Consider the following 24733-nt stretch of genomic DNA (forward strand, 5'->3'; position numbering starts at 1 on the left):
CTAGCAGGCATGATGATCACTGTATTACTTCTGCTGCTATGGAGAGGTAGGGGAATGAGGCCAGGGAAGTAATAAATGACAGTTACAGCATCTGGACTCGGGCCTGAATTTAGGGCCTAATTCTGGCTACTGTTTCATCCATTAGGGTCTGGGCCTTGCCTGCCGGTACACACACACACACAGTGGCCACAAGCAGTGTCTGCACTTGGTTCATGCGGTGAGCGGATGGACACAAGGCGCAATTCACAACCCAGTTGAGGATACAAAGTATTTATTATTTTTTGGTTAGCAAAGACGACGCGTTTCGGGGTACGCAGACCCCTTTATCAAGTCTAAAAGAACAACACAAAATTTGATAATATAATATATATATATATATATATATATATAAATGGACGAATCCATGGGTAAAAAGTTTTCTTTGGCCATTCAAGATGTTAAGGACAGTAGATGTGGACCCATTGTGCCAACTAACCAGTTTGGCTTTATGCTAAACCTAAGGGCGTTGTCTTGGTGGTTACCTGGTATTCACCCTTTAACCTCTGTACAGGGATCTGGACTTCGTTGCAAGGAACCAACCAGGCCGATACCTCCTGGAGTAGTCCTGGTGTGGTTGGCTGTTGACCCACACAGGTCAGAGACACCAGTGCAAAGCACCAAGAACACGGAAAAAGCGTAGCCTGAACACAGTTCAATAGTCAGGGCGGGCTAAGCCAATTCTCCGCAACCCCTCCTCCTGCAGCTAGTTTAGATTGCTCATGCTCACCATATAAACCCCCACCAGTCCAAAAATATGAAAACAAAATGATTGCTAATGCTGGACAGGAAAAGTCCAGAACTGGAAAATATGCGGCCTGGGCTGTATATGTACTGTGGCAATGTGAATAGTGATGGGTGCAGTAAAGTCCCGGGAAGCATAAAAAAGGGGTGTTGTTTGTACCAGGAGTATGTCACCAAGGGGCCCGCCCTTGGTGAAGTAAAGGCCCTAGATATAGTTGGCCACCAATTTAGTTGGTGGACACCAAGACAGTTAACTTAGCTGGCTCCAGCTAGCCTAGGGCGGGCTTTTACTGGGAACAGGTTATGTGTTGGGTGGGTACCTGTTCCCCATGCTCCAGTCCGGGATTTTGGAATATGCCCATGTCCAGGGATGGTATTTAATTCTGTTACTGGACTTGGGTGTGGCTCCAGTCTAGGGAAGGAGACAGAGTTTTTGTGAAACACAGTCCTGCTGAAGGCTCTGGAAGAGTGGTCTCAGTTGGGCTGGCTGAGGGGCCACGGGGCTAGGTGCTAGCCAGATTGTTGGGGGACGCCGTGACGCTTGGGCGCAAGTGGTCACAAGGCCGGAGTCGGGAGGACTACTGGGCCACACTCCCCCATAAAGGCACTGGACTTTAGACCGTGTGTAAACGGTGCTCTGTACAGCCAGGAGGCTGATGGACATTGGGCTGGGAAAGCCGCATGTTATGACCATGTGTGAACGGTGCTTTAGGTGAGTCAGGTTATGTTATGTTTAGTTAGAGCCCAGCCGGGCCGGTGTTTATTTAGTATAATTTATGTTTGTTTTGCTGAGGTGCCAAATAAAGCGATGTTTGGACCTGAAACTTGGTGTCTGGCGAAGATACTTGTGTGAATAACCCCCGGAGAAGAGCTAATCCCCCACAGTACCCTTATTGCTTCTACACAATAGTTAGTTCCCCATCACAATAGAATACTCCCTTAGTGCCCCTTCACAGTTGAGATGCCCTCTTAATACTCCCACACAGTAGAATGCTTAATTAGTTCCCCCTTCACAGTAGTCATGCTCATTTAGTGCCCCCACACAGTAGTCAAGCCCCCTTATTGACCAAACAAAGTAAAATGCCTCCTTAGTGTCCCCAAAAAGTAGTTATACCCCCAGTTACAGTAGTGCTGGCTCCTTAGTGCCATTACAGTAGTATTGGCCCCACAGTGCTCATCTTACAATAGTGAAGCCCCTGTAGTGTTAATAAAATAAAAATAAATATTTACCTAACCCCGTCCCGCCGATGAATGGAAAACATCATGCTCTCCCCAGCAGCAGGCGTGATGTAGTGACGTCATCATACTTGCTGAGCTGAGCAGTAGACGCACAGGCTGGAGGATGATCCCAGACCTCTGTGCTACTCAATAGAAACAGAGGAAAAAGGAGCTCAAAATGCCAAAAAGTATTTTTATTAAAGCATGATTAAAATGACATAAATAATCAAGAGGTATGATGCCCTAAACATGATAAAAAAAGGAGCGGAGGATAAAAAAGTTAAACGCGCCACCCTGGGAGAAAAAAACCACACGGATCATCAAAATGGTGGAGTATCGTATACATGCAGCATGGGAATAAAGTACAAAATGGAAAATCCAAACCCATGCATAAATAGAGTATATAGGTCCCCGGTGAAGTTCCCGCTACCACATATACCTCAAATGGGCAATAGATGGTATGCAAAAATATATATAAAGAAAGTAAGAATATATTGCAGACCAGTCAATAATGAACCAAGTGAGTACAAAACAAGGTCCAAGGGCCCACAGAGGGTGGCGGAGAACAGGAACTCACCGGAGATTAAACGTGTGTGCTACTCAGCCTAGCAGGCATGATGATCACTGTATTACTTCTGCTGCTATGGAGAGGTAGGGGAATGAGGCCAGGGAAGTAATAAATGACAGTTACAGCATCTGGACTCGGGCCTGAATTTAGGGCCTAATTCTGGCTACTGTTTCATCCATTAGGGTCTGGGCCTTGCCTGCCGGTACACACACACACACACACACAGTGGCCACAAGCAGTGTCTTGGAAAACTAAAGATAGTAGGCCCTAGAGAACAGTTTAGGTCATGGAAGTCATAGCTTGCCTAGCATGTTGGTTAAGAGCTGGTAAACTGCTGTACATGCTGGTGTTGCCACCTGTTTGTGTAGATGGCACCAGAAATTGGAATGTGGAATATGGGAACCAGAAAACTGAGTTGCTGGGGTCTGAGAACCATATGTGTGTAGTGTTGCTGGGGTCTGAGAACCATATGTGTGTAAGGAGAGAGAGAAAAATTACCACAACACCCTTTCATTGCTGCTTTCTAACCAGACATTGATATTGAGAAAGGATTGCACTGTGAATAGGTGTTGGAATTGTGTCTTGATCCTGTTGGATGTTCTACCACTCCTATTCTGCAAGAGAGACCTATTTATTTGCCCAAACTGGCTTTGTTACTGATGCTATCACTTTTCACCAACTGCTGCACCATCTCCTGCCTTCAACCCTGAAAAAACACTTAACAGCAAGGGCACCCCAGTGCTCCAGACAAAAAAAAAATGACCAGGAGCCATTGGCTCCTAAACTAAAAAATTTAGGAGCCAAATTACATTTTTTAGTCGCCAAATTTAAAATGCATATAATTAAAAAAAAAGGACTTTGAGAAGATGAGACGCAGGTCACAGTAGTGAGCCAGCACTACATATAGGAGAATACAACACCACATACCTCTCACATCCAGGGACATCTTCTGGGGGACAAGGTGACTAAAAATAGCGAATTGCGTGGTTTAGAGTTTTTTTTTTCTGTTACGGCCTTCACCGAGCGGAAATATTTTTTTATATTTTAATAGCTCACACTTTTTGGGATGTGGCGATATGTAATATGTTAATTCTTTATTGTTTGTAAATTTTATATGTAAAACTGGGAAGGGGGCCATTTAAACTTTTAGTATTTTGGTGTTTTTTTTGTTTAACTTTTTATTTAATAACCATTTCTTCCCTTAGGACTAGAACCTGGATCTTTTCATCCCTTGTGCTATTCACCCTGATAGAGATCTATCAGGGTGAATAGGATCTCACACATCTCCCTGCTGCCCTGTGCTCTGTGCACACAGCAGCATGGAGCTTATCATGGCAGCCAGGGCTCCAGTAGCGTCCTGGCTGCCATGGTAATGTTCTGAGCCCCAGCAGTGTAATCTGCCACTGCCACCAATGGAGGGGATGGGACCCTGTGGCCACCATATAACAATGGCAGGGGACTTGTGGCCAGTGATAATGGGGGGGGGGGAGAAGACTTGTGGCCAGTGATAATGGGGGGGGGGGGAGCGGTGAGGCTTTGGGAGGGCGCACTGCATCAGCAATGAATGTAATTAAAGAGGACCTTTCGTGGGTCCAAAAAAAATATTAACTTATTAGTAGCAGGCTGCATAGAGCGCCGCCCAGGGATCTAAGTGCACTTACTATTAGTCCTGGGCGCCACTCCGTTCACCCGCTGTGGCCCCGGTAATTTCAACATTCAGAGCAAGGAGGAGGAGACGCCAGTGTCTGTCCTTCCCCCTGACAGCAGCGCTGACCAATCACAGCGCAGAGAGAGGGAGAAAAAAACAACTCCCTCTCTCTGCGCTGTGATTGGTCAGCGCTGCTGTCAGGGGGAAGGACAGACACTGGCGTCTCCTCCTCCTTGCTCTGAATGTTGAAATTACCGGGGCCACAGCGGGTGAACGGAGCGGCGCCCAGGACTAATAGTAAGCCTGCTCTATGTAGCCTGCTACTAATAAGTTAATATTTGTACCCATGAAAGGTCCTCTTTAACTCCTGTCGGCAGCAGTATCACAGACCCGGCACCCGGCCTCAATAACAGGGCATGCGATCTGTGGCACCTGAGGGGTTAATTGCCATGTATCGCATGCCCTGTTATTGAGGCCGGGTGCCGGGTCTGTGATCCAGCTGCCTATACTTATGTTTTACATTCATTGGTGGCGCAGTGGCGACAGCTCCTCCCCTCCTCCTCCCTGCTATCTGCCCATTGGTGGTAGTGGCGGCCGCGTCACAGTGGAGGGGGAGGGACTCCTTCCTTCTCCACTGACTGTGCTAGTGAAGAGAACTTGGGCTGCGCAGGATCGCGGCGGTACAGTCGCAAATGGCGACAAGACTAAAAAGTCTTGTCGCCATCTGCAAATTTTAAGGCGCATTGGCGACCGTTTTGGTCGCCATCTGGAGCCCTGCACCCCACTGCCAGGGTGTTTCCAGGGAGAAGAAAGGGTGTGCCCTCCTGTTGCTGTACAGCACTAGAGAGATATTGGTGAGAGGATTGGTGTGTGGACTGCCACTGCGATCTGTGTATCAGAACTACTACCACTCCCATCCTCAATCTGATTCTCCCTGGTTGCAGCTGAAAATGTAACAAAAACTGAATTGTAAAGAAATTTCTCAATGATGTCATAGTTACAGAACTGTTACTGCTGGTCCAGGTTAAGCAAGCTGTTTTCTCCTTATCTCTATTCTTGTACTCAAACCGTGTTGACAACACTATGTGAGGACAGGGACCACTCTGTAGTAAAAAAAACACTAGTGTTTAGTTGTGTGAACCTCTGTATGTCTGCAGCCATCAGTGATCAGGAGGAATTCTTTGAGAAAGGTAATGGCCTAGTAGTCTTGAGGTACCTCAATGTGCAACCCTGCAAAGTATGCTTAGATAGGATAGGCTATGTCAGAGGTAGCCTCCTTAAGACTCATAGGTGCACAGTCAGTTAGAGTCAGAGCTATCAGGGCCCCCAACAAGAGACTTCTAAATAATTCCATTACCTAATTGGTGTTCTGCAGCTCTTCCTGTTGTTCAGCTGCAAGTTTTCCACCAAGTGGAAATGTAACCACTACATATTGTGTACTACTTAAAATGACGGTAGCCACTAAGCATACTACAGCTTAAAATGATCCTAGTGTTCCAGTCTGGGGTGTAGGTACAGTTGGAGCAGAACCTAGTGCCTGAGGGGGCCCAAATTCCCCTCAGCCACATAAGAGAACACCAGTGTACATAGAACATGTTAATTGGAGGTGCGGGAGTAGGCTTTTGTAAATTTTTCACTGGGGATCAGCAGCTTCAAGTTACTCCTGTAGTTCTATTGTTTCCTGTCTGAATAACTAGATGAAACATTGATATTTTGTATATCTTGCTATATGATATTTCCAAATTATTCAGGTCATTAGGTACTACAAATTTTTCCTATGAAATCTAAAGTCAAAAGCCATGATATCATATGATTACCCTTACCTGAAGTTTGGGATTTCTTCCAAAAACACCACAAGCAATACATCCTCCTTCTCATAAAAGACTCTTGAACATGCGATTTCAACTTCTACTTTACACCACTGACTTTCCAAATAATTTCTGCTGACTACACACAAAGTCTTGCGGCTGTTTTTAATGGACTCTTGGATATTATCAATATGGTAGGATCCAGGAATGAAATCTCTAGATTTGAAACAAAGTTTATACTTGCGTTGTCCTTTGCTTTCCAAATGGAACAAAAGTTCTTTTATGACCCAGTCTTCATCTTCTGAGCAGTAGGATATGTATGCATCATATGTGTAGAGTCTCTTCTCCTTTTTTATTCTCCATCGAAGCCAAACTTGCATCATATGGTAGAAGTAAAGTAAGGACCACTTCAGTTTAACTGTTACAAGACTTGCAACCAAGAGGAGCAATGTTAAAATAAAAGATGCAATGAAAAAAAAAACTGATATGTCAGTCCCACAAAAACTTAAATCCTGGTTCACAAAACTGATTTCATGGGTTATTTGTCCAAAACAAATGTATGATTCTAAAAATGGTATCTGCACCTGAGGGTCAAATTTAGACCAGTTCTGGAACCAGTAATTTTCGCATGAACATAAGAGAGGATTCATAAACAGATCAAAATTTCTTAAGTTAGACAAAGGTTTCACAAGGTGTTCACTAATGTTCTTAAGTTTGTTGTATTTCAGAGAAAGGTTTTCCAACAGATTAAACCCAACAAAGGTATCTACAGGAATATTTGTGATTTCATTGTCATCAAGGCAAAGATATCTTATTTGATTACATTTTCTGATTAATTCCACCATGGAATACAAATCAGCTCCTTGGAAGGTCCCAGTCATATCAATCTCTGTCAAATTGGTCAAAAATGAAAAAGATACATCTTTGAAAAAGGAGCTTGGAATACCTTGAATATAAAGCTGTTTAAGGGATCGTAGGCCTTGAAAAAGTGCTTCTGAAACAGGATCCTTGTAGCGTTGTCTTTGGTAGCTTATATCTAATGATTCAAGATACTTAAGCCTTTGAAAGGGACTAACAGAATCAAGTTTATTAAAGCTCAGTGCATTTCCACTGATATTCAGGATTTTGAGAGTTTTTAGAGAATGAAAAGTGGTATTTGAAACTTTATAAATGTTATTATTAGCTAATGTTAGTTTCTTTAATAACACAAGCTCTTTAAGACTATTACCCTGTACTGACTGTATTTTGTTTTCTGACAATAACAGCGTTTCAAGTCTTTTGAGATGGTCAAATGACTTCCCTCTAATTCTTGATATACTGTTGTCACGAATGTCTAGGAAGCTTAGATTCCTTAAATATTTGAAGGTAAATGGCTTAATGGCTGCTATTTTGCAACTTCTCAGAATAAGGGTTTTGAGCTTGTTTAAGTCTTCAAATGATCTGCTGTTAATGTAAGTTAAAGAATTTTTTGAAAGGTCCAAGTACTGAAGACCAGTTAGAGGGCTAAATAATCTGTCTTTTAAATACAAAATATTGTTTCTCTCTAGGATCAAGGTATGGAGAAACTTAAGACCAATCCATGTGGTATTCCTTATTTCTTTTATTTTACACTTGTTAAGATATAGAACCTTAATGTACTTAAACATCTGAAGATCCCCCTTAATCAGGTTCTTAAAAGAACTTGTTGAAAGAACAAGGGTTGTTAGATTGGTGCACTCGCCAATTTTTCCAATATTGTAATGTGAAACTTTTGAGTGCATTATGTACAAAACTTGTAATTTTGGTAAAGACTTGAAAACCTGGCATGGAATAGTCAACTTATTGTCAAGGTTGGGTCTCATGCTGGACCAGTGAAGTTCTGTCAGATTAGGAAGCTGGATTCCCAGAAGGAAGGAAATGTTTAATGGATTTTCATCAAAGTTGATCTTAGCTAATTTTGGTACATTTGAAAAGGAGCTAGCATTTATAGCACCCATATTATTTTTCATGACCATGAGACCACTCAGATTGGGCATGTAGAAATAATTAAGGTCTAAGACACCAATGGAATTAGAGCTCAAGTCTAAAATATTCAGTGACTGTAGAGTTATCAATCTCTGAGCATTAGATAAATTGGTCACCAAATTAGAACTCAGATTCAGTGTGGATAGTTCAGCTAAATTGTTTACAGCTTCTGCCACAGTTGCAAAGTTTGTAATATAATTAAAAGAAAGGTCAAGTTCTTGTAAATGAAGCAGGGGTGTTAAACTCACGCTTTGTATTGTATTGATATTGTTATGACCAATGTTGAGAATCCTTAAATTTGTTAAATCACTTATGTCCCAATTGTCCAAACTTTTTATTGAATTGTAACTGAGGTCCAGCCAATGAAGATACTTCAAATTCTGGAATGCCCCAGACTGAACTGTGCTGATTTGATTTCTGTTCAGCTGAACCCCTAAAAGATTGGGCAAATGGAAAAAACTTTTGCGTTCCACTCTGACTATGTCATTTTGTGAAGCATTCAGCCATTGCGTTTTATTGGGGAGATGTTGAATGGCTTGGGTCAAATTCACAATTCTTTGTCCTATACAGTTTGCATATTGTGAGTTCTCATAGGCCAAAAAACACTTTGCATATCCAAAGGCAGATATAGAAGTGGCAATCTGTATTAATATTAGTAACAAGATTATTTGTTTTGATGTGCAATAATAATTCATGTCAGAACTTCTTTTCCTCAAATAAAATAATCAGTTGTGATCTGAAAAGAATAGAAATGGATACCATTATGTAATTAGTATATAAAAAGCATACAAATCATATGAAAGCAATAGTCAATTAATAATATTTACATGCTTTGAGATTTGAAGTTATATTCTTGTATGCTATATCAGCACTGATGAAATATATTTTATTTTATTTTCCCTAGTTTCACACAGCAGAAGAATTTTTATCATCTAGTGACAGGAAGTGCAAATGTTATTATGTGAAGCATTTACATTCGATTGTGTCTGATTGATGCACCTCAATGGTAACACCTTGATCCTGGCCAATTATTGAAACATCACTATAAATTGTGACAATAATGTGCTAATATATATAAGAAGGAAGAAGCCAGCAGCACACCATTGAGATAAAAAGAAACAAGTGTAATTTATTCACCCATTGTCATGTAGCAGCGACGTTTCAACCGCTTGTTGCGGTCTTTCTCAAACTATGTGCACATGTGTTACAACCACAATATATATAGGTGTGCCAATTCATGATACAAAAGATCTAATTAACTTTAAAAATGAACAAAATTCGTGATAAATCACATTTGGAAAAATTACAAACTCATCAGCATCAATGTGAAAATTACATAATTGGAATAAAGTAACAGTGCCTTATAAACAATACATGATATATAGTAACAATACATAATAAGGTATAATTGATGATTAAGAAATACAGGTGTTCCCAATACATGATGTGTATTAAAAACTCACACAATCAGCTGATACACTGCGCGCGCTAAGCACAGCGGTCTCGGAGGCGTCCACATTCGGTTACTGCGCATGAGCGAGAACAATAGATCTCGCGATATCTCGGGCGCAAGAGAACTTAATGGAGACCTCATCAAAGATGGCCTAATCCAAAGGTGCCCACATGTGCGCATGCTTACGCAATAGAGGCCATCTACTCTAGAGTCATGTGATCCTTGTCACATGATCCAAACAAAGCCAGATAAACAAAACTATGGGGATGTAAAGAATCCAAGCGGTTTCAGTCGTTACCTTATAGTCAATTCCTCCGAGTCAAGAGGATTGTGAGGGATAAACCGACTAGGGATTTATGATTTAGGGAAATGAACAAGAAATTTGCTGCTCGAGGATATCCCAAGAAACTTATTGCAGGGAGTATTTTGCGAGCTGATAGTAATCATGCACAAACCCCATGCAATGATACTACAAGAGTCCCACGGATTCCTTTTATTTCACAATTTTCTGCTGATAGCCCGCAAATTGCGTCTGTCATCAAAAAACATTGGAAGATTATAGGGAACAGTTTTCCTCAGTTTGAAGAGTTTCGCACACCCCCACTTTTTTCTTACCGAAGAGGGCGGAACCTGGGTGACAGGTTGGTTAAGTCTGATGTGGATAGCAGCAGGACCAGTGTAAGGTCATTATGTGGCTCCACGCGGACTGGTTGCTACCCATGTCATCACTGTGTGAATTGCTGCCTTGTGCTTAAGGGGGATTCGTTCCATAATCCTGCGACCAATAAAATTATCAAAATCACTCAGTATTTGACGTGTGATTCGTCCTCCGTGGTCTACCTACTGTCATGCCCATGTGAGAAGTGGTATGTTGGTGAGACCACGTGGGACGTTAAGACACGCCTAAATCAGCATAGATACTCCATTAGAAAAGAAAAAATAGATTTGCCAGTCTCCAAGTATTTTAGGGAGGCGGGTCATTCGGAAAAAGATTTGAGGTTCCGCATATTAGAGCAGATACAGATGGGCAGACGTTGTGGAGATAGGAAGGCTCTCCTCAAAAAGCAAGAACTATTTTGGATTTTTACCTTGAAGACCAAATGGTTTAAATGTTGACTTCAGGGTGGATTAGTGGTGTCTCTCCCCGTGTACCGTGTTGTCCTTATTCCCTGGTATGGATATAGTGAACATGTGTATAATACAACCAAGCTGAAATATAAATTGTTTTTATTGAATAACATTTTCTCTTTTTTCTGTACCATTTGTAGATTCAGCTACTAATCACGATCTTGGCTGATATTCTGCATGAAGACAAGAGCATCTTGGTCCCCATCAGCTATCCACATTCTGTTTTACACATCTTGTTAATAACCTGTATGATGGCCGTGTCTGTATTGTGCTATACATGTGACGTGCTGCATATTGCAATTTTAGGTCCACTTATATATTGATTACATTTGGAACATGTAACACCTGAAAAGGTGCTGCCCCCTCTTTGACAAGGGGTCACGCCAGCTCTGGTTTTATCTATGTAGGGCACACGTGTGGACTTGGTCAGTGTCTCACAGGGTACATGGGCGGTTTGATGGTGAGACACTTGACCTTGGGGTTCCATGGCAGCGTTTCTACCGCCGATTACTGGGGAATCATGGGCTGTTTGCGCGGTCATGACCTGCAGTCTACCGCTTGAATCCTTTAAATCCCCATAGGTTTGTTTATCTGTGTTTGTTTGGATCATGTGACAAGGATCACATGACTCTAGAGTGGATGGCCTCTATTGCGTAAGCATGCGCACATGTGGGCACCTTTGGATTAGGCCATCTTTGATGAGGTCTCCATTAAGTTCTCTTGCGCCCGAGATATCGCGAGATCTATTGTTCTCGCTCATGCGCAGTAACCGAATGTGGACGCCTCCGAGACCACTATGCTTGGCGAGCGCAGTGTATCAGCTGATTGTGTGAGTTTTTAATACACATCATTTATTGGGAACACCTGTATTTCTTAATCATCAATTATACCTTATTATGTATTGTCACTATATATCATGTATTGTTTATAAGGCACTGTCACTTTATTCAAATTATGTAATTTTCACATTGATGCTGATGAGTTTGTAATTTTTCCAAATGTGTTTTATCACGAATTTTGTTCATTTTTAAAATTAATTGGATCTTTTGTATCATGAATTGGCACACCTATATATATTGTGGTTGTAACACATGTGCACATAGTTTGAGAAAGACCGCAACAAGCGGTTGAAACGTCGCTGCTACATGACACTGGGTGAATAAACCACACGTGTTTTTTTTTATCTCAATGGTGTGCTGCTGGCTTCTTCCTTCTTATTGAACCGATAAGTGTGCTGCGTCTTCATCTTCCATTTTATATATATATATATATATATATATATATATATATTTATATGTATATGTAGAGGGAAGGAGTATTATGATAATATATGTATATATGCCTTTTAATATATACATATATATTGGCCCTGTATGGCCAGTATGGGCCCAAGTTTGTATATGCATAGAGATGTATGTATGCCCCCTTGTCAGCATACATCTCTATGTATACAATATATATGTGTAGGTGGGCTTATTGCTGCCCATTCAGACCCCCAGTTTTATATCTATGTAGTTATATTTATATTTATAGATGTGCCCCAAGCATCTATAAATATGTATGTACTGTAGAGTTAAACTGTGGCTAGAAGCTCCCATGGTTGCCCCCCTCCCCCTCTGGAATGTGCCTGCTTGGGGGAGGGGGGGGGGGGCAGGGGGAGAGACCGACAACTGGACATTTATGTCCAGTTTCAGCCCCTTCAAAGGACAGAGGATCAATAAAGATCCTCTGCCCTTTGTCACCAAAGGTGTGCCTAATAGGGACAGAGGTATGCATTATTTTTACAGGCAGGAGGATGAAAGGATCCCCCCGCTTGGAAGTGCGCTCCAGGATGTGCGGGCTGGCGTGGTGACGTCATATCACCGCGCCAGCCCACGTGGACTGGGCTGAGCGCGGGAATACGGGAGTGGGCAAGGCCGGGTTTAAATGCCGTGTGGCGTTTAACAGAGAAAACCCCTACCCGCCTCCCGGAAGCAGAGCGCTGTGCTGCACTCAGAAGATGAGAAGAGCGCAGCTGGCACACAGAAGAGACACCCCCCCTGACAGGCTGTGCCATAGACAGCATCCCTACCTGCCTCCCTGCACAGAGCTGTGCTCTGCTCAGGAGGAGAAAGAAGAGTGCAGCTGGCACTCAGGAGTGACCCCCCGACCCTCACACCCACCTCCCAGAAGAAGAGAGCGCAGGAGCGATGCCCTGAACTCCAGCAAGCTGAGCCAGAAGTGAAAGCGCAGCCAGGGCTCAGGCTCCCAGACCAGAAGAGTTGCGCCCCGAGCAGCCAGAGGGACGGAGCAGAGCATTCTTGGCTGAGTATAACCCCTGCATTGCCCTGCATTCCCACTGCCACCAGCCCCTGCCTCCATTAACCCCTGCATTGCACTGTGCCCTGCATTCCCACTGCAACCAGTCCTCCATTAACCCCCCTACGCTTGCCCCTTTTTTAATCCCTTAATGACCAAGCCAGATTTTATAAATCTGGCATGTGTCACTTTAACAGACAATAACTACATAAAAATTTTGCACAACCAAGTAATTCTGACATTGTTTTTTCATCACATATTGTACTTTATTTAAAAGGGGTTAACCGGGTTCAGAGCTGAACCCGGACATATACTCTTCTTCACCCATGCAGCCCTTCTGAGATTAGCATCGGAGCATTTCATGCTGTGATGCTCTCCCTTGCCCTGCGCGGAATCACTCAAGGCTTTTTCTGCAGATCCGGGGACCTACCGGGTCTCTGCTAGAGCGGAGCAGTGCTAGCAGTGTTACCGGTGATGTCACCGGCACTAATTAAGGCAGCGCTAAAGCCCGCCCATTAGTGCAGATGACGTCCCCGGAAACACTGCTGGGCGAAATCTTCCGCCTAGCAGTGTACAATTATAAACAAAAAAGCCCTTGCCCTGCACGATGCAGCTCAGGGCAAGGGAGAGTATCGGAGCATGAAATGCTATATCTGGGTTCAGCTCTGAAACTGGACAACCCCTTTAAGTGGTAAAATGTAACTGAAATGATTTGCATATATTGCAACAATTTACAGCTGCAATATTTCACATATATACATACATCAATTATTTTGGCCGCACTTTCAAAAACATTTATATTTGTGAAATTTAGGAGACTTACAGTTTTAATATTAATTTTTTAAAATTTGTGAAGTACATATTGTATTTTTTTCTTGCACCAAGCCAGATTTGTAGGGGCTTATAATTTTAAAATTTTTGAGTTTGAAACCTACGCCCAGAGGCATACATAGAAATCATTGAGCCCCATAGCAAGAATCTGAATTGTCTGAATTGGGGCTCCATGCCCCATCCATTGCCCATCCCACTATCCATTCCCAACCCTTCCTCCTGCTCCATGCTATGTGTTATATAGTTTGCCATTAGGGCTGGACTGGGATTACAAAACAGCCCCGGCAAACAAACCCCACCAGTCCACATATGATATTGCGTAAAAATAATGGTGCACAATCTAGACTGAGAAGGTAAATTTTTCTTTACTTGGTCATGCCCTATATAAATCATCAATACATAAAAGGAAATAAGTATTGAATACAAACATGCCTAACCACATGGTCAGGGACATACGTTACCTTCCACAACACATGCCATGATAAAGGACAAAATACCTCCCCAGCAGCATCTGATACAAGCAAATACCTCCACAACATCACCATATAAATACCACATTACAGCACAAAATAAATATCCAGCCACTGCATCTATTATACTTTGTAAAATGTATAATAGATGCAGTGTGTACAGATATATAATATATACAGCAGTGTACTGATATGTTAGGTACGAGGTATAATAGATGCAGTGTGTACAGATATATAGTATATACAGCAGTGTACTGATTTGTGAGGTACAAGGTAAAATAGATGCCATGGGTACAGATATATAGTATATACAGCAGAGTACTGTATTGATATGTGAGGTACAAGGTATAATAGATGTAGTGTGTGTAAAGATATGTAGTATATACAGCAGTGTACTGATATGTAAGGAACAAGATTTAATAAAAGCAGTGTGTACAGGAATACAGTATATACAACAGTGTACTATATATGAGGTACAAGGTATAATAGATGCAGTGTGTACATATATATATATATATATATATACAGCAGTATACATATATGTAAAGTACGAGGTATAATAGATGCAGTGTGTACAGATATATAGTATATACAGAAGTGTACTGCTATGTGAGGTACAAGGTATAATCGATGCACTGTGTACAGATATATAGTATACACAGCAGTGTACTGATATCCGAGGTACAAGGTATAGTAGATGCAGTGTATACAGATAAATAGCATATTCAGCAGTGTACGAATATATGAGGTACAAGGTATAATAGATGCTGTGTGTACACATTGTATATACAGCAGTATACATATATATAAGGTACGAGGTATAATAGATGCAGTATGTACAGATATATAGTATATACAGCAGTGTACTGATATGTGAGGTACAAGGTATAATAGATGTGTAACATCCCAGAGTATGTTACTAAACTGTTTCCCTGCTACAACATGTCAGGTGTATATGTATTGTCATCTTGTGTAATCTAACATTGCATTTCCCTGTATATACATTTTCTAGGACTGTTTGATGTATTTTGCTGTAATTTCCATGTGCACCAGCAGGTGGCAGCAATATGTTCAGCAGACCATAGCTAGTTTAGTATACCTAGACTGGAATAGTTCATTCCAATCTAGTCTCCCCTGTGTGAGCAGAAGTGGGCTGTTACCATGTCCTGTCTCATGAGGAGGAGAAGGAAATTAGGTAGTGTACCAGCCACCCCTGCCAGGGGCAGGCTGTGTTAGTAGGAGCTCCCAGTTACAGGGATCCCAACTTAGGATCCAGCCTCGGCTGAGCCCAAGGATCACTCTTCCCAGCCTGAGTCATCTACCTTAGCTGGTGACAAACAAGCAACACCTCCAGAACTACAGATCTCCAGGAAGACATCATTCCCTGCAAGCAGTCCTGTGAGTACTTATCCAGAGTCCAGGAGAAGCCAAATCCCTCCTCAGCTAGTCAGGCCCATACTAAGCAGAAGACAGACAGAGCAGAAGATAGATACCTGCCAGATTCACTAGGCATATGATAAGAAGCAGAATATATATAGATTCCTGCCCATTATTGCCAATACCTGCTGGGACCCAAGACTAGAGCTGTAACGTGTATGGATTTCTGTTGTCATTCAGTAAAGATAAGTTGGATTATATCTCCTGTCTGGATCTCAATCATTCCTCAATTACTCCTATTAACAACACTCATTTTATTGCAAGTGAGCCAGGAGTCCAGCCGTACCAAGGTAGGAGACACCGTTGACACTACCATATCTGCTATACAGAGACATTATCCCCCTCTGGCATTCCTCACCTGGTACGTGAGTTATAACATCTTAAAGGGCCCTGCTACAGTACCTGCGCAAGCTGCAATTGGCGTCACAAACAAACTATAGACTTATATACACAAATCCTGACCCACTGCATTGTACCAGTGTCCTGCTCATTGCAGATGCAGTATGTACAGATCTATACATATATGTAAGGTATGACGTATAATAGAAGCACTATAATAGTGTACTGCCATGTGAGGTACAAGGTATAATAGATGCAGTGTGTACAAGTATATAGTATATATAGCAGTCACATATATGTGAGGTACAAGGTATAATAGATGCAGCGTGTGAAGAGATATAGTAGATATAGCAATGTATTGGTATGTGAGGTATAATGAATGCAGTGTGTACACGAATATAGTATATACAGCAGTGTACTGATATGTAGGGTACAAGGTATGATAGATGCTGTGGGTACAGATATATGTGGGCAGTTATACATTATGGTCAGTGTGTGTGTGGTACATAAAGTATTGGGGGTTGTAGCTGTCTGCAGTACTATGTATGAGTGAGATATGAGATACTTCTCAGTTATAATGTGGTACTTCTGAGGTATGAGAATCAATTAAACATGAGGTACTACTTCTGAGTAGAAAAGGGGACTGGGGCAACATCTAGAGAAAAGCGGAGGACCTCCTTTTAGGCTACTTTCACACTTGCGTTCGGGGTTCCGCTTGTGAGTTCCGTTTGAAGGCTCTCACAACGGAACGGATCCGTACAGCCCCAATGCATTCTGAATGGATGCGGATCCGTTTAGAATGCATCAGTATGGCTCCGTTTGGCCTCCGTTCCGCTCAGCAGGCGGACACCCGAACGCAGCTTGCAGCGTTTTCGTGTCCGCCTATACGTGCGGAGCCAAACGGATCCGTCCAGACCTACAATGCAAGTCAATGGGGACGGATCCGTTTGATGTTGACACAATATGGTGCAATTGCAAATGGATCCATCCCCCATTGACTTTCAATGTAAAGTCAGGAGTTCCTATTAATATACCATCGGATCGGAGTTTTCTTCAATCCGAAGGTATATTTTAACTTGAAGCGTCCCCATCACCATGGGAACTTCTCTATGTTAGAATATACCATCGGATTTGAGTTAGAACGTGAAAACTCAGATCCGACAGTATATTCTAACACAGAGGCGTTCCCATAGTGATGGGGACGCTTCAAGTTAGAATATACTAAGAACTGTGTACATAACTGCCCCCTGCTGCCTGGCAGCACCCGATATCTTACAGGGGGCTGTGATCACCACAATTAACCCCTCAGGTGCCGCACCTGAGGGGTTAATTGTGCGTATCATAGCCCTGTGAAAGAGATCAGGTGCTGCCAGGCAGCAGAGGCCAGACCCCCCTCCCTCCCCAGTTTTTAAATTCATTGGTGGCCAGTGCGGCCCCCCCTCCCTCCCTCCCCAGTATTAAATTCATTGGTGGCCAGTGCGGCCCCCCCTCCCTCCCTCCCTCCCCAGTATTAAATTAATTGGTGGTTTCTGCGGTCTTCTGTAAATCGTTGGCATTGAGCAAAACGAATGAGGATATATCAGATAACATATAAGCAATATGAGACTAAACTCTGCCCTCTTTCTTTAGCTGCGTCCGCAGTGATAACAGCTGAGTGAAAATGTTCTTGTTATATTAATGATATCATTCTATCATATTTGCTCATTATTGTCCTTATTTTCTATATTCCCTCCTTGTTTCTTAGCTCCTCCAGAATGAACTTGTGGTTTTATTAATCTTTTTTCATCTTTCTTACTTTAACATATGTGTCCTAATTTTTCTTTCAGACGTTGGTTGGTCGTCAGCCTTCGTCTCCCGCCCGTTCCGGTCAGTGCTAGGGCTGCTCTCAGACTGGACGGACGCAATCTGCTATGTAGAAAGATTTTTACCTCACAGGTTTCCTCATAATTTACTCTCTGTGGCCATATTAGTGACTGCTCTATCTCTATCTCTATCCTTTTAATATATACACATATATTATATTATTTTACCGGTAGTTAATTATCTACTCTTAAAGGCCTCAATATAAACTGTGAATTTCTGTTATTACACTATATATATATATATATATATATATATATATATATAGGTCATGTCTGCCCCAAATCAAGATGAGGATACAGACTTTGTCAGGGGACCAAATCCAAAATTTTATCCCAGGACATGGAGGCTCATATTGCTTTCTCTCTCTTTACTGATTTCATAGCAGCAAAGAAAAAACACTTTAAACATGCAGTAACCATGGCAACAAGCCCAACCCTCTCCCTCCCAGTGTCCATATAACCCACGGTCACATTGGGACAGTCCTCTTTCTTTGCTGCTCCAGTTAAGTATACACCTGTCCTTAGCAGCTTATTTCTGTATGCCCTGAGGTGTTCCCCTTGGGTGTTCCTTGGGGCATTGTATTGTGGTACTATTTTATTTTGGGTTGCCTTGTGGTTCCCCATTATTTGGTTGGGTTTGCGGTTCCCTCCTTACTATATATATATATATATATATATATATATATAATTTTTTTTTTTCTACCTGCCTCTTTCCTGCCATTGCGGCTCTCTGGCTCTGGCGGGAGAGGAGTGGGGTGGTCGCTTCCTTCCCTAGTCTCCGGTGGGGATTAGGAGTTTTTTCCTACCCTTTTTCTGTTGTCTCCAGTCCTGCGCACGGTCTCGTTCCGCGCTGCTGAGGGGGAGGCGGTGCCATTTTGCGCGCCACTTTTCTCCGTCTTCTTCGTTCCCCCCTCCTTTTTCTCGCGAGATCTCGGGAGTTGGCGCTTACCGCCGAGATCTCGCGGGACTTCGCCTGCTTGTGACTGCTTCCGGCGCGGGCTTCCTCCGTCTCACGGGCTCGTTTCCTGCAGCGCCGGTCCTGTGCCCTCGGTCTGTTTGGGATTTTTTTCTCCTGTACTGTGTGTCTACGGCGTTCTGCTCCTCCAGGGTGACTAACCCTCAGTATGTCTCGTCAGTCACGTTTCCGATCTCCCAATGTCGGCCCCCCTCAGTACCTGGAGTCCAGGGGCCATGTTTCCCCCTCCTCCAGGAAGTCTAGTGACCCTTCCAGGGATCCTCCCGCTCTGGACACCCAGACCTTGGCTATTCAGCGCTCCATATCTAGCGCTATTATGTCAGCCATGGGCTCCATGTCCTCGGCTATTTCCCAGTCAGTCACCCAAGCGCTAGCCATACAGTCCCCTCCTGCCTCCAGAACAACAGAGAATGATGGTTTTGTCCCATCCACGGACAACGCGCTAAGGTCGCGTAAAAGAGCCTGCCCGCGCCAGGCGGAACGTGCGCGAGGTTGGAAATCGGTGCGGTCACAGCCCGAACATGTTTCCGACTCTGATAGAGAGTCTGATGAGGAGGCGCAGCACTACTCCCTGCATGGTTCAGAGGAGGATCTGATGGTTGTTATTGTTGACCCTATTGAGCAGGATCTGCCACCACCTCCTACTGATGCATACCCTGAGGCCCCTTCTGGGTCCACTGATCCTCTTGTGGATCCGTTGGGGGATCCTATATTTGATCCCAATGCGCTGCACCACCTGCGGTCCTCTGAGTGGCTTCCCGCCACGCATATAGCTCAGTACATTGAGTCGATGACCCGCAAGCCCCTCACCAAGGAGGCATGTACTAAGTTGCGTGCTGATGTGCCCTAGGCTCTTGATCCCTTATAAAGTTTGTTAGACACCGGTGGTGGACCCCAAAATGGTCCAGTTCTTAACTAAGACCGGGTTCAATCCCCGCAAAAGCCCTTTGAGCATGCCAGGATAAGGTTTTAGACATCATGGGGCCACTGGCTAAAATATTGGATATGGCCGAATCGGCCAGGGCGGCTGGTAATCAGGTCGACCCAGAAGAGTTAAGTGGCTGGGCTCAGAGAGCTATTTGCCTTACGGGCAATGCTAACACTTCGTTGGCTATTGAACGGCGCAAGGCGCTCCTGATGAAGATTGAGACAAAACTGGCAAATCTGGCTATTTCCGAGGCGGGCAAGGATGCCCAGGGGCTCCTCTTCAGAGAGCCCTTTATAAAAGAGCTTGGTAAATACGTTGGGGCTTTTACCGCCCTTGATAAGGCACAGGCGTCAATGCTCTTATGCCCGTGGTTCGGGCAGAGGCTCTTTCGTCCACAGACCTTCGTTGCAGGATCAGCAACATCAGCCCGCCTTCTTCCCCACCCGTGGCGGTTAGAACCGCGGCAGAGGATTCCGTGGACATCCTAGCTCCAGGAAACCATACGGTGAGTCATCCATTCCCTGCCTGGAAAGGTCAAGTGTGGCGTTTTACTTGCCTTCCCTTCGGCCTCTCGTCCGCCCCATGGTGCTTCACCAAGCTGATGTGCCCGGTGGTGGCCTGGTTGCGCAGTCGTGGGGTACGTTTGGTGATATACCTGGACAACATACTCTTCATGGAGTCGAGTCCGGTTTCCCTTCTGTCCCATCTTTGGTTGGCCACCTCCCTCATTTACGATCTGGGGTTTGTCATCAATCAGGAGAAATCTTGCTTGATTCCTTCCACCACGATGGAGTTTTTGGGTTTCCAGATCGATTCCGTTTCACAATCTCTCAGTCTGCCGCAATTGAAGGTACGGAGTATTCGAAAAGAGCTGAGGCGCGCTCTATCGTTACCTCGATTATCCCTCAGACATCTGCCCCGGATAATAGGACTCCTTGCTTCCTCTATCCAAGCGATTTTTCCAGCACCGCTCCATTACAGAGCACTTCAGTGCCTCAAGATTGCTCACCTTCGGGAGGGTGCATCTTACGCCGATACCATCGCTCTGGATACAGAGACCAGGCACAAGTTGAGTTGGTGGATTCACAACCTCTCGATGTGGAACGGCAGAACCATTTTTGGTCCTTAGCCAGATCTTATCATCGAGTCGGATGCCAGTCTCCACGGGTGGGGCGCACATTGCAACGGCGTCTCCACCGGGGGTCCATGGTCCCAGAGCGAGTCCCGACTCCACATCAATTCACTGGAACTGCTGGAGGGATCCCTGGCGATCCGCAGCTTTGTCAACAACACGGTCAGGGTTTGTGTCAGGCTCCGCATGGACAATGTGTCGACGGTCAGATACATCAACTATATGGGCGGCATGCGCTCCTCCGTGTCCCGTCCTCCGAGACCACGTTTCTCCGCTACCTGGGATGTTTCCATCGTTTTGTCTTTTCTTCAGGGTCGGCCTTCTAATGATGCCTTGTCGTTACGGCAACTTTTCGCCGGAGGGAGTGACGTTTAATATCTCCCGGCGCACGAAGACGAACATCCGCTCAGTGCCGTATCCGTATTTCCCGGCGTCTCCGCAGCTTTGTCCTGGTAATTGTCTGCAGGAATACGAACGGCGCACCAATGATTTGCGTGCTCCTGATTTCCCTCATCTCTTTATTTCCTTTCGCAGACCCTTTCATCCGGTAACTAGTGTTACCCTCTCGCGATGGGTCAAATGGGTTTTGTCCCTCGCGGGTATTAATACCTTGATTTTTACAGCTCATTCGGTTTGGAGCGCCTCTGCCACCTCTGACAGTTTCCGGAACCCGTTTAGAGGACGTTATGAGATTAGCGGACTGGTCCAGGGCATCTACCTTCCGCGAGATTTACTTTAGGCCACCATCTCACGCCTTCTCTTCTGTGGTGGCCCAGCTTTAAACTTGCAATATGAGCCTCCGTGTCCTGGGATCAAATTTCATGATTTTCCTATTCCATGACGTAAAGTCATGATTTTATAAAGGACACGGAGGCGAATATTGCACACCCAAGTTTTCCCTCCCTACTGTGTTAGTTGTTTTATATCTGACACTTTGTTATTTTGGTTTGTTTTCCTTGATGTGAATCAAATGTTATGTGCCTTCACTTCTGATTTGAATGCTACCGTCCTTGTTTGCTTGTTTCCCTAGGTTGATGTTCCAGACCGGATGTCCGGAGTATGCAAAGTTTTGTTGACAAGTTGGATCCGGTCCTACGTTCCAGTTGTCGGTTCTAGTAGTCGGGAGACCTTTCAGAAGTTGATCTTCCTTCATGTTTGGGCGAACACCAGGTTGGAGTTTTACTGACCACAAAGAAAGAGGACTGTCCCAGTGTGACCGTGGGTTATATGGACACTGGGAGGGAGAGGGTTGGGCTTGTTGCCATGGTTACTGCATGTTTAAAGTGTTTTTTCTTTGCTGCTATGGAATCAGTAAAGAGACAGAAAGCAATACTCGCCTCCGTGTCCTTTATAAAATCATGACTTTACGTCATGGAATAGGAAAATCATGAAATTTAATTGACCAGTCTGTGTCACACTCTGTACAGGACAATTTCCAGGTCGGTCACTAGGGCGATTGCCCAGTCGGCACCTCCAAAATCCCCTCAGGCTACACTACAAAATCCATCTGAGGTGTTTTGGTCGGCGACTGACTCTACAACCAATTTGGCAAAAGGTTTTAAAAAATATCACATAAACCTGCCCTCAAACGGCATTTAATGAATGATGACAATACTCCCAACACACAGACTAAGTCTGCTCATACCGGGAAAGGTCAAGCAATTCATGACGACTCACAGCTATCATGCAGTACCCATACTGATGCTCATGCTATGCATCCAAGACCCTGCGCCCGTGAGGACGATACAAATAGACGGGCTTGGACTGCCCTTAAAAGACTTAAACTAGAGTCCTATATGGAGTCTTCAGACAGGTCTTCTCTAGATCAGTCCGATATTTCAGACAATGAGGGCTATTTTGACCTATAGGAAGAATCAGAATTTGAGGAAGGTGTCTCTCAAGATCCTCCCTCGTCAGAGTCCTTAATTTTAGATGGCATGGGGACTCCTTACTTTGACCCCTCCTTAATTAAGCATCCCTGTTCCGGAGAGTGGGTCCCCAATCCACAGGTCCAACAGTTTATTTCCCTATGGATCAAAAAAGGGCTAGATTGTGCCTCTAGAAACAAATTAAGGGCTGAATGCCCGTGACCTACATTACCGAGAAATGCGGCTGCTACTCCCGACATAGATGGTATCCTTATAAAGTACCTGTTAAAATCGGGAAAAAAAAACCAAGAAGGGGATAGACCGCTTGTTTCGAGTGTGTCAAGATAAAGCTCATGGATGTTTTAGGACCTCTTACCAGAATACTTGACTTGACAGAAGAGGCAGCAGTCTCTGGAACTGCTATTGATATACCTACCATGAAAGGTTGGTATCAAAGAGCCATGTATTATTATGCAACGCTAATGCCGCTCTCTGTGCGGAACAACGCCGTTCAGTGCTGATGCGCTTAGACCCCCAACTGACCCAATCGGCTACCTCAGAAACGAATCTTCCCACGGACGGCTCTCTTTGGTGAACCGTTTATAAAAGAAATGAATTAATATGTGGGATTATTTTCCTCTCTAGGCCAGGCACAGACCAATTTAAAAGAAAGTATTTCTGAACAAGGTTTTTAGCCATCTCGGGAAAAGGAATTAGGAGCCGCTTTCCCAGCCGGACATACCAAAATTATAGAAACAGAGGTTCCTACCAACCTGAGAGAACAGCTTCGCTGCTCCACCTAGCCCAGTGGTGGGCAAACTTTTTTGTCAACTGAGCCAAATATCGCCAAAACCACGATTGAAATTTCTTTTGAGAGCCACATTTTTAAAACCTAAAATATATCGGAAGGTACATTGTTTTTAGTTTCAATAAGTATTTTTTGAGAATATTCTGCATGTAAGTATCCACATGGAGAATACAAATAACACAACTAATAAAACAAAGACTTTAGAAAGATATTATTTATCGATAGCGTTAAATTCCGTAAAATTTGCCTTACAATGTAGAGAAAATTACATCCTGACAATGACTGACAAAGTCACAAACACTAATGTGAACAATGGCCTTGCATCTCTTTGGAAGGTTTGAGTAAGTCAGGTTTGTATGTTGTTGTTTTTAATTTTAGGCACGATTCGAGGTTCTCATCATTGAGACGATTTCTCAATTCACTCTTGATAAGGTTCATGCTTGAAAATAATTGTTCGCATATATATGTAGACCCAAATAAGGAAAGAACAGTAAACGTTTTTTCAGTTGATTATATGAGTCAGGAATATTATTCCAGGTGTTAAAAATCAACATATCTTCCTTCTCCAGGTCTTTCAAAGCAGACCACTTGTGCTGTGAACTAAGTTCACATTTGTTTTTCTCCAATATTTCTAAATCAGCACAAAGACGTTCAAATTTCGAGCTCCACAGTTCTTTGTTTTTTAAATCCAGCAATTGCATTTCAAAGTTGCCAATGTCGATATTAAAGGGAGAAAATTTTTATTCTGTTACAGTTGCATCCAGAGGTTTTTTAACAAAGGCCAACGTCGCTTTGCTGTTTCTGAATTCCTGAAACCTCTTGAGAAAAGCTTCCCTCATATTTAAAAGTGCTGTTTTAAAATAGCAAATGTCAATATCAGAATTATTTTCTTGGCGATTGTGACAAAACCAACCTCGCCACTGGGTGGTGGAAAAGCCTGGCTACCAGCCTCTTGCCCCAGGATTATGGGCCCTCTCATCAGCCAGGCTTCCTTTGTTCACAAAGGACTTTTACTAACTTTGATCCCCTGGTTCTAACTACTAGCTCTTGTAAGAGCTTGTTCCTGTTACTTGTTCCTGCATCGCTCTCTGAAGGAAGACAGGTTCACCCACAGGAGCCTGGAGCCTTGTCGTAGGTCCAGGGTGGGTAGGAGACGGCGTCCTAGTGAGAGGAGAAG

The 24733-nt window shown here is 43.7% G+C and overlaps 1 protein-coding gene across 2 annotated transcripts in view; it reads right to left on the bottom strand.

Annotated features, from left to right (window-relative positions):
* LOC122926630 (toll-like receptor 13) overlaps positions 1 to 24733 on the bottom strand; it is a 91240-nt gene that overhangs the window by 26734 nt on the left and 39773 nt on the right. For both annotated transcript variants that reach the window (XM_044278064.1, XM_044278062.1), the window contains one exon: positions 6038 to 8762. In XM_044278064.1, the coding sequence (XP_044133999.1) occupies positions 6038 to 8721 (2684 nt within the window). In that variant the 5' untranslated portion in view covers positions 8722 to 8762. The remainder of the gene's footprint in view (positions 1 to 6037; positions 8763 to 24733) is intronic.

The sequence above is a fragment of the Bufo gargarizans genome, chromosome 2 (assembly GCF_014858855.1).
Source record: "Bufo gargarizans isolate SCDJY-AF-19 chromosome 2, ASM1485885v1, whole genome shotgun sequence".
Taxonomy (NCBI): Eukaryota; Metazoa; Chordata; class Amphibia; order Anura; family Bufonidae; genus Bufo; species Bufo gargarizans.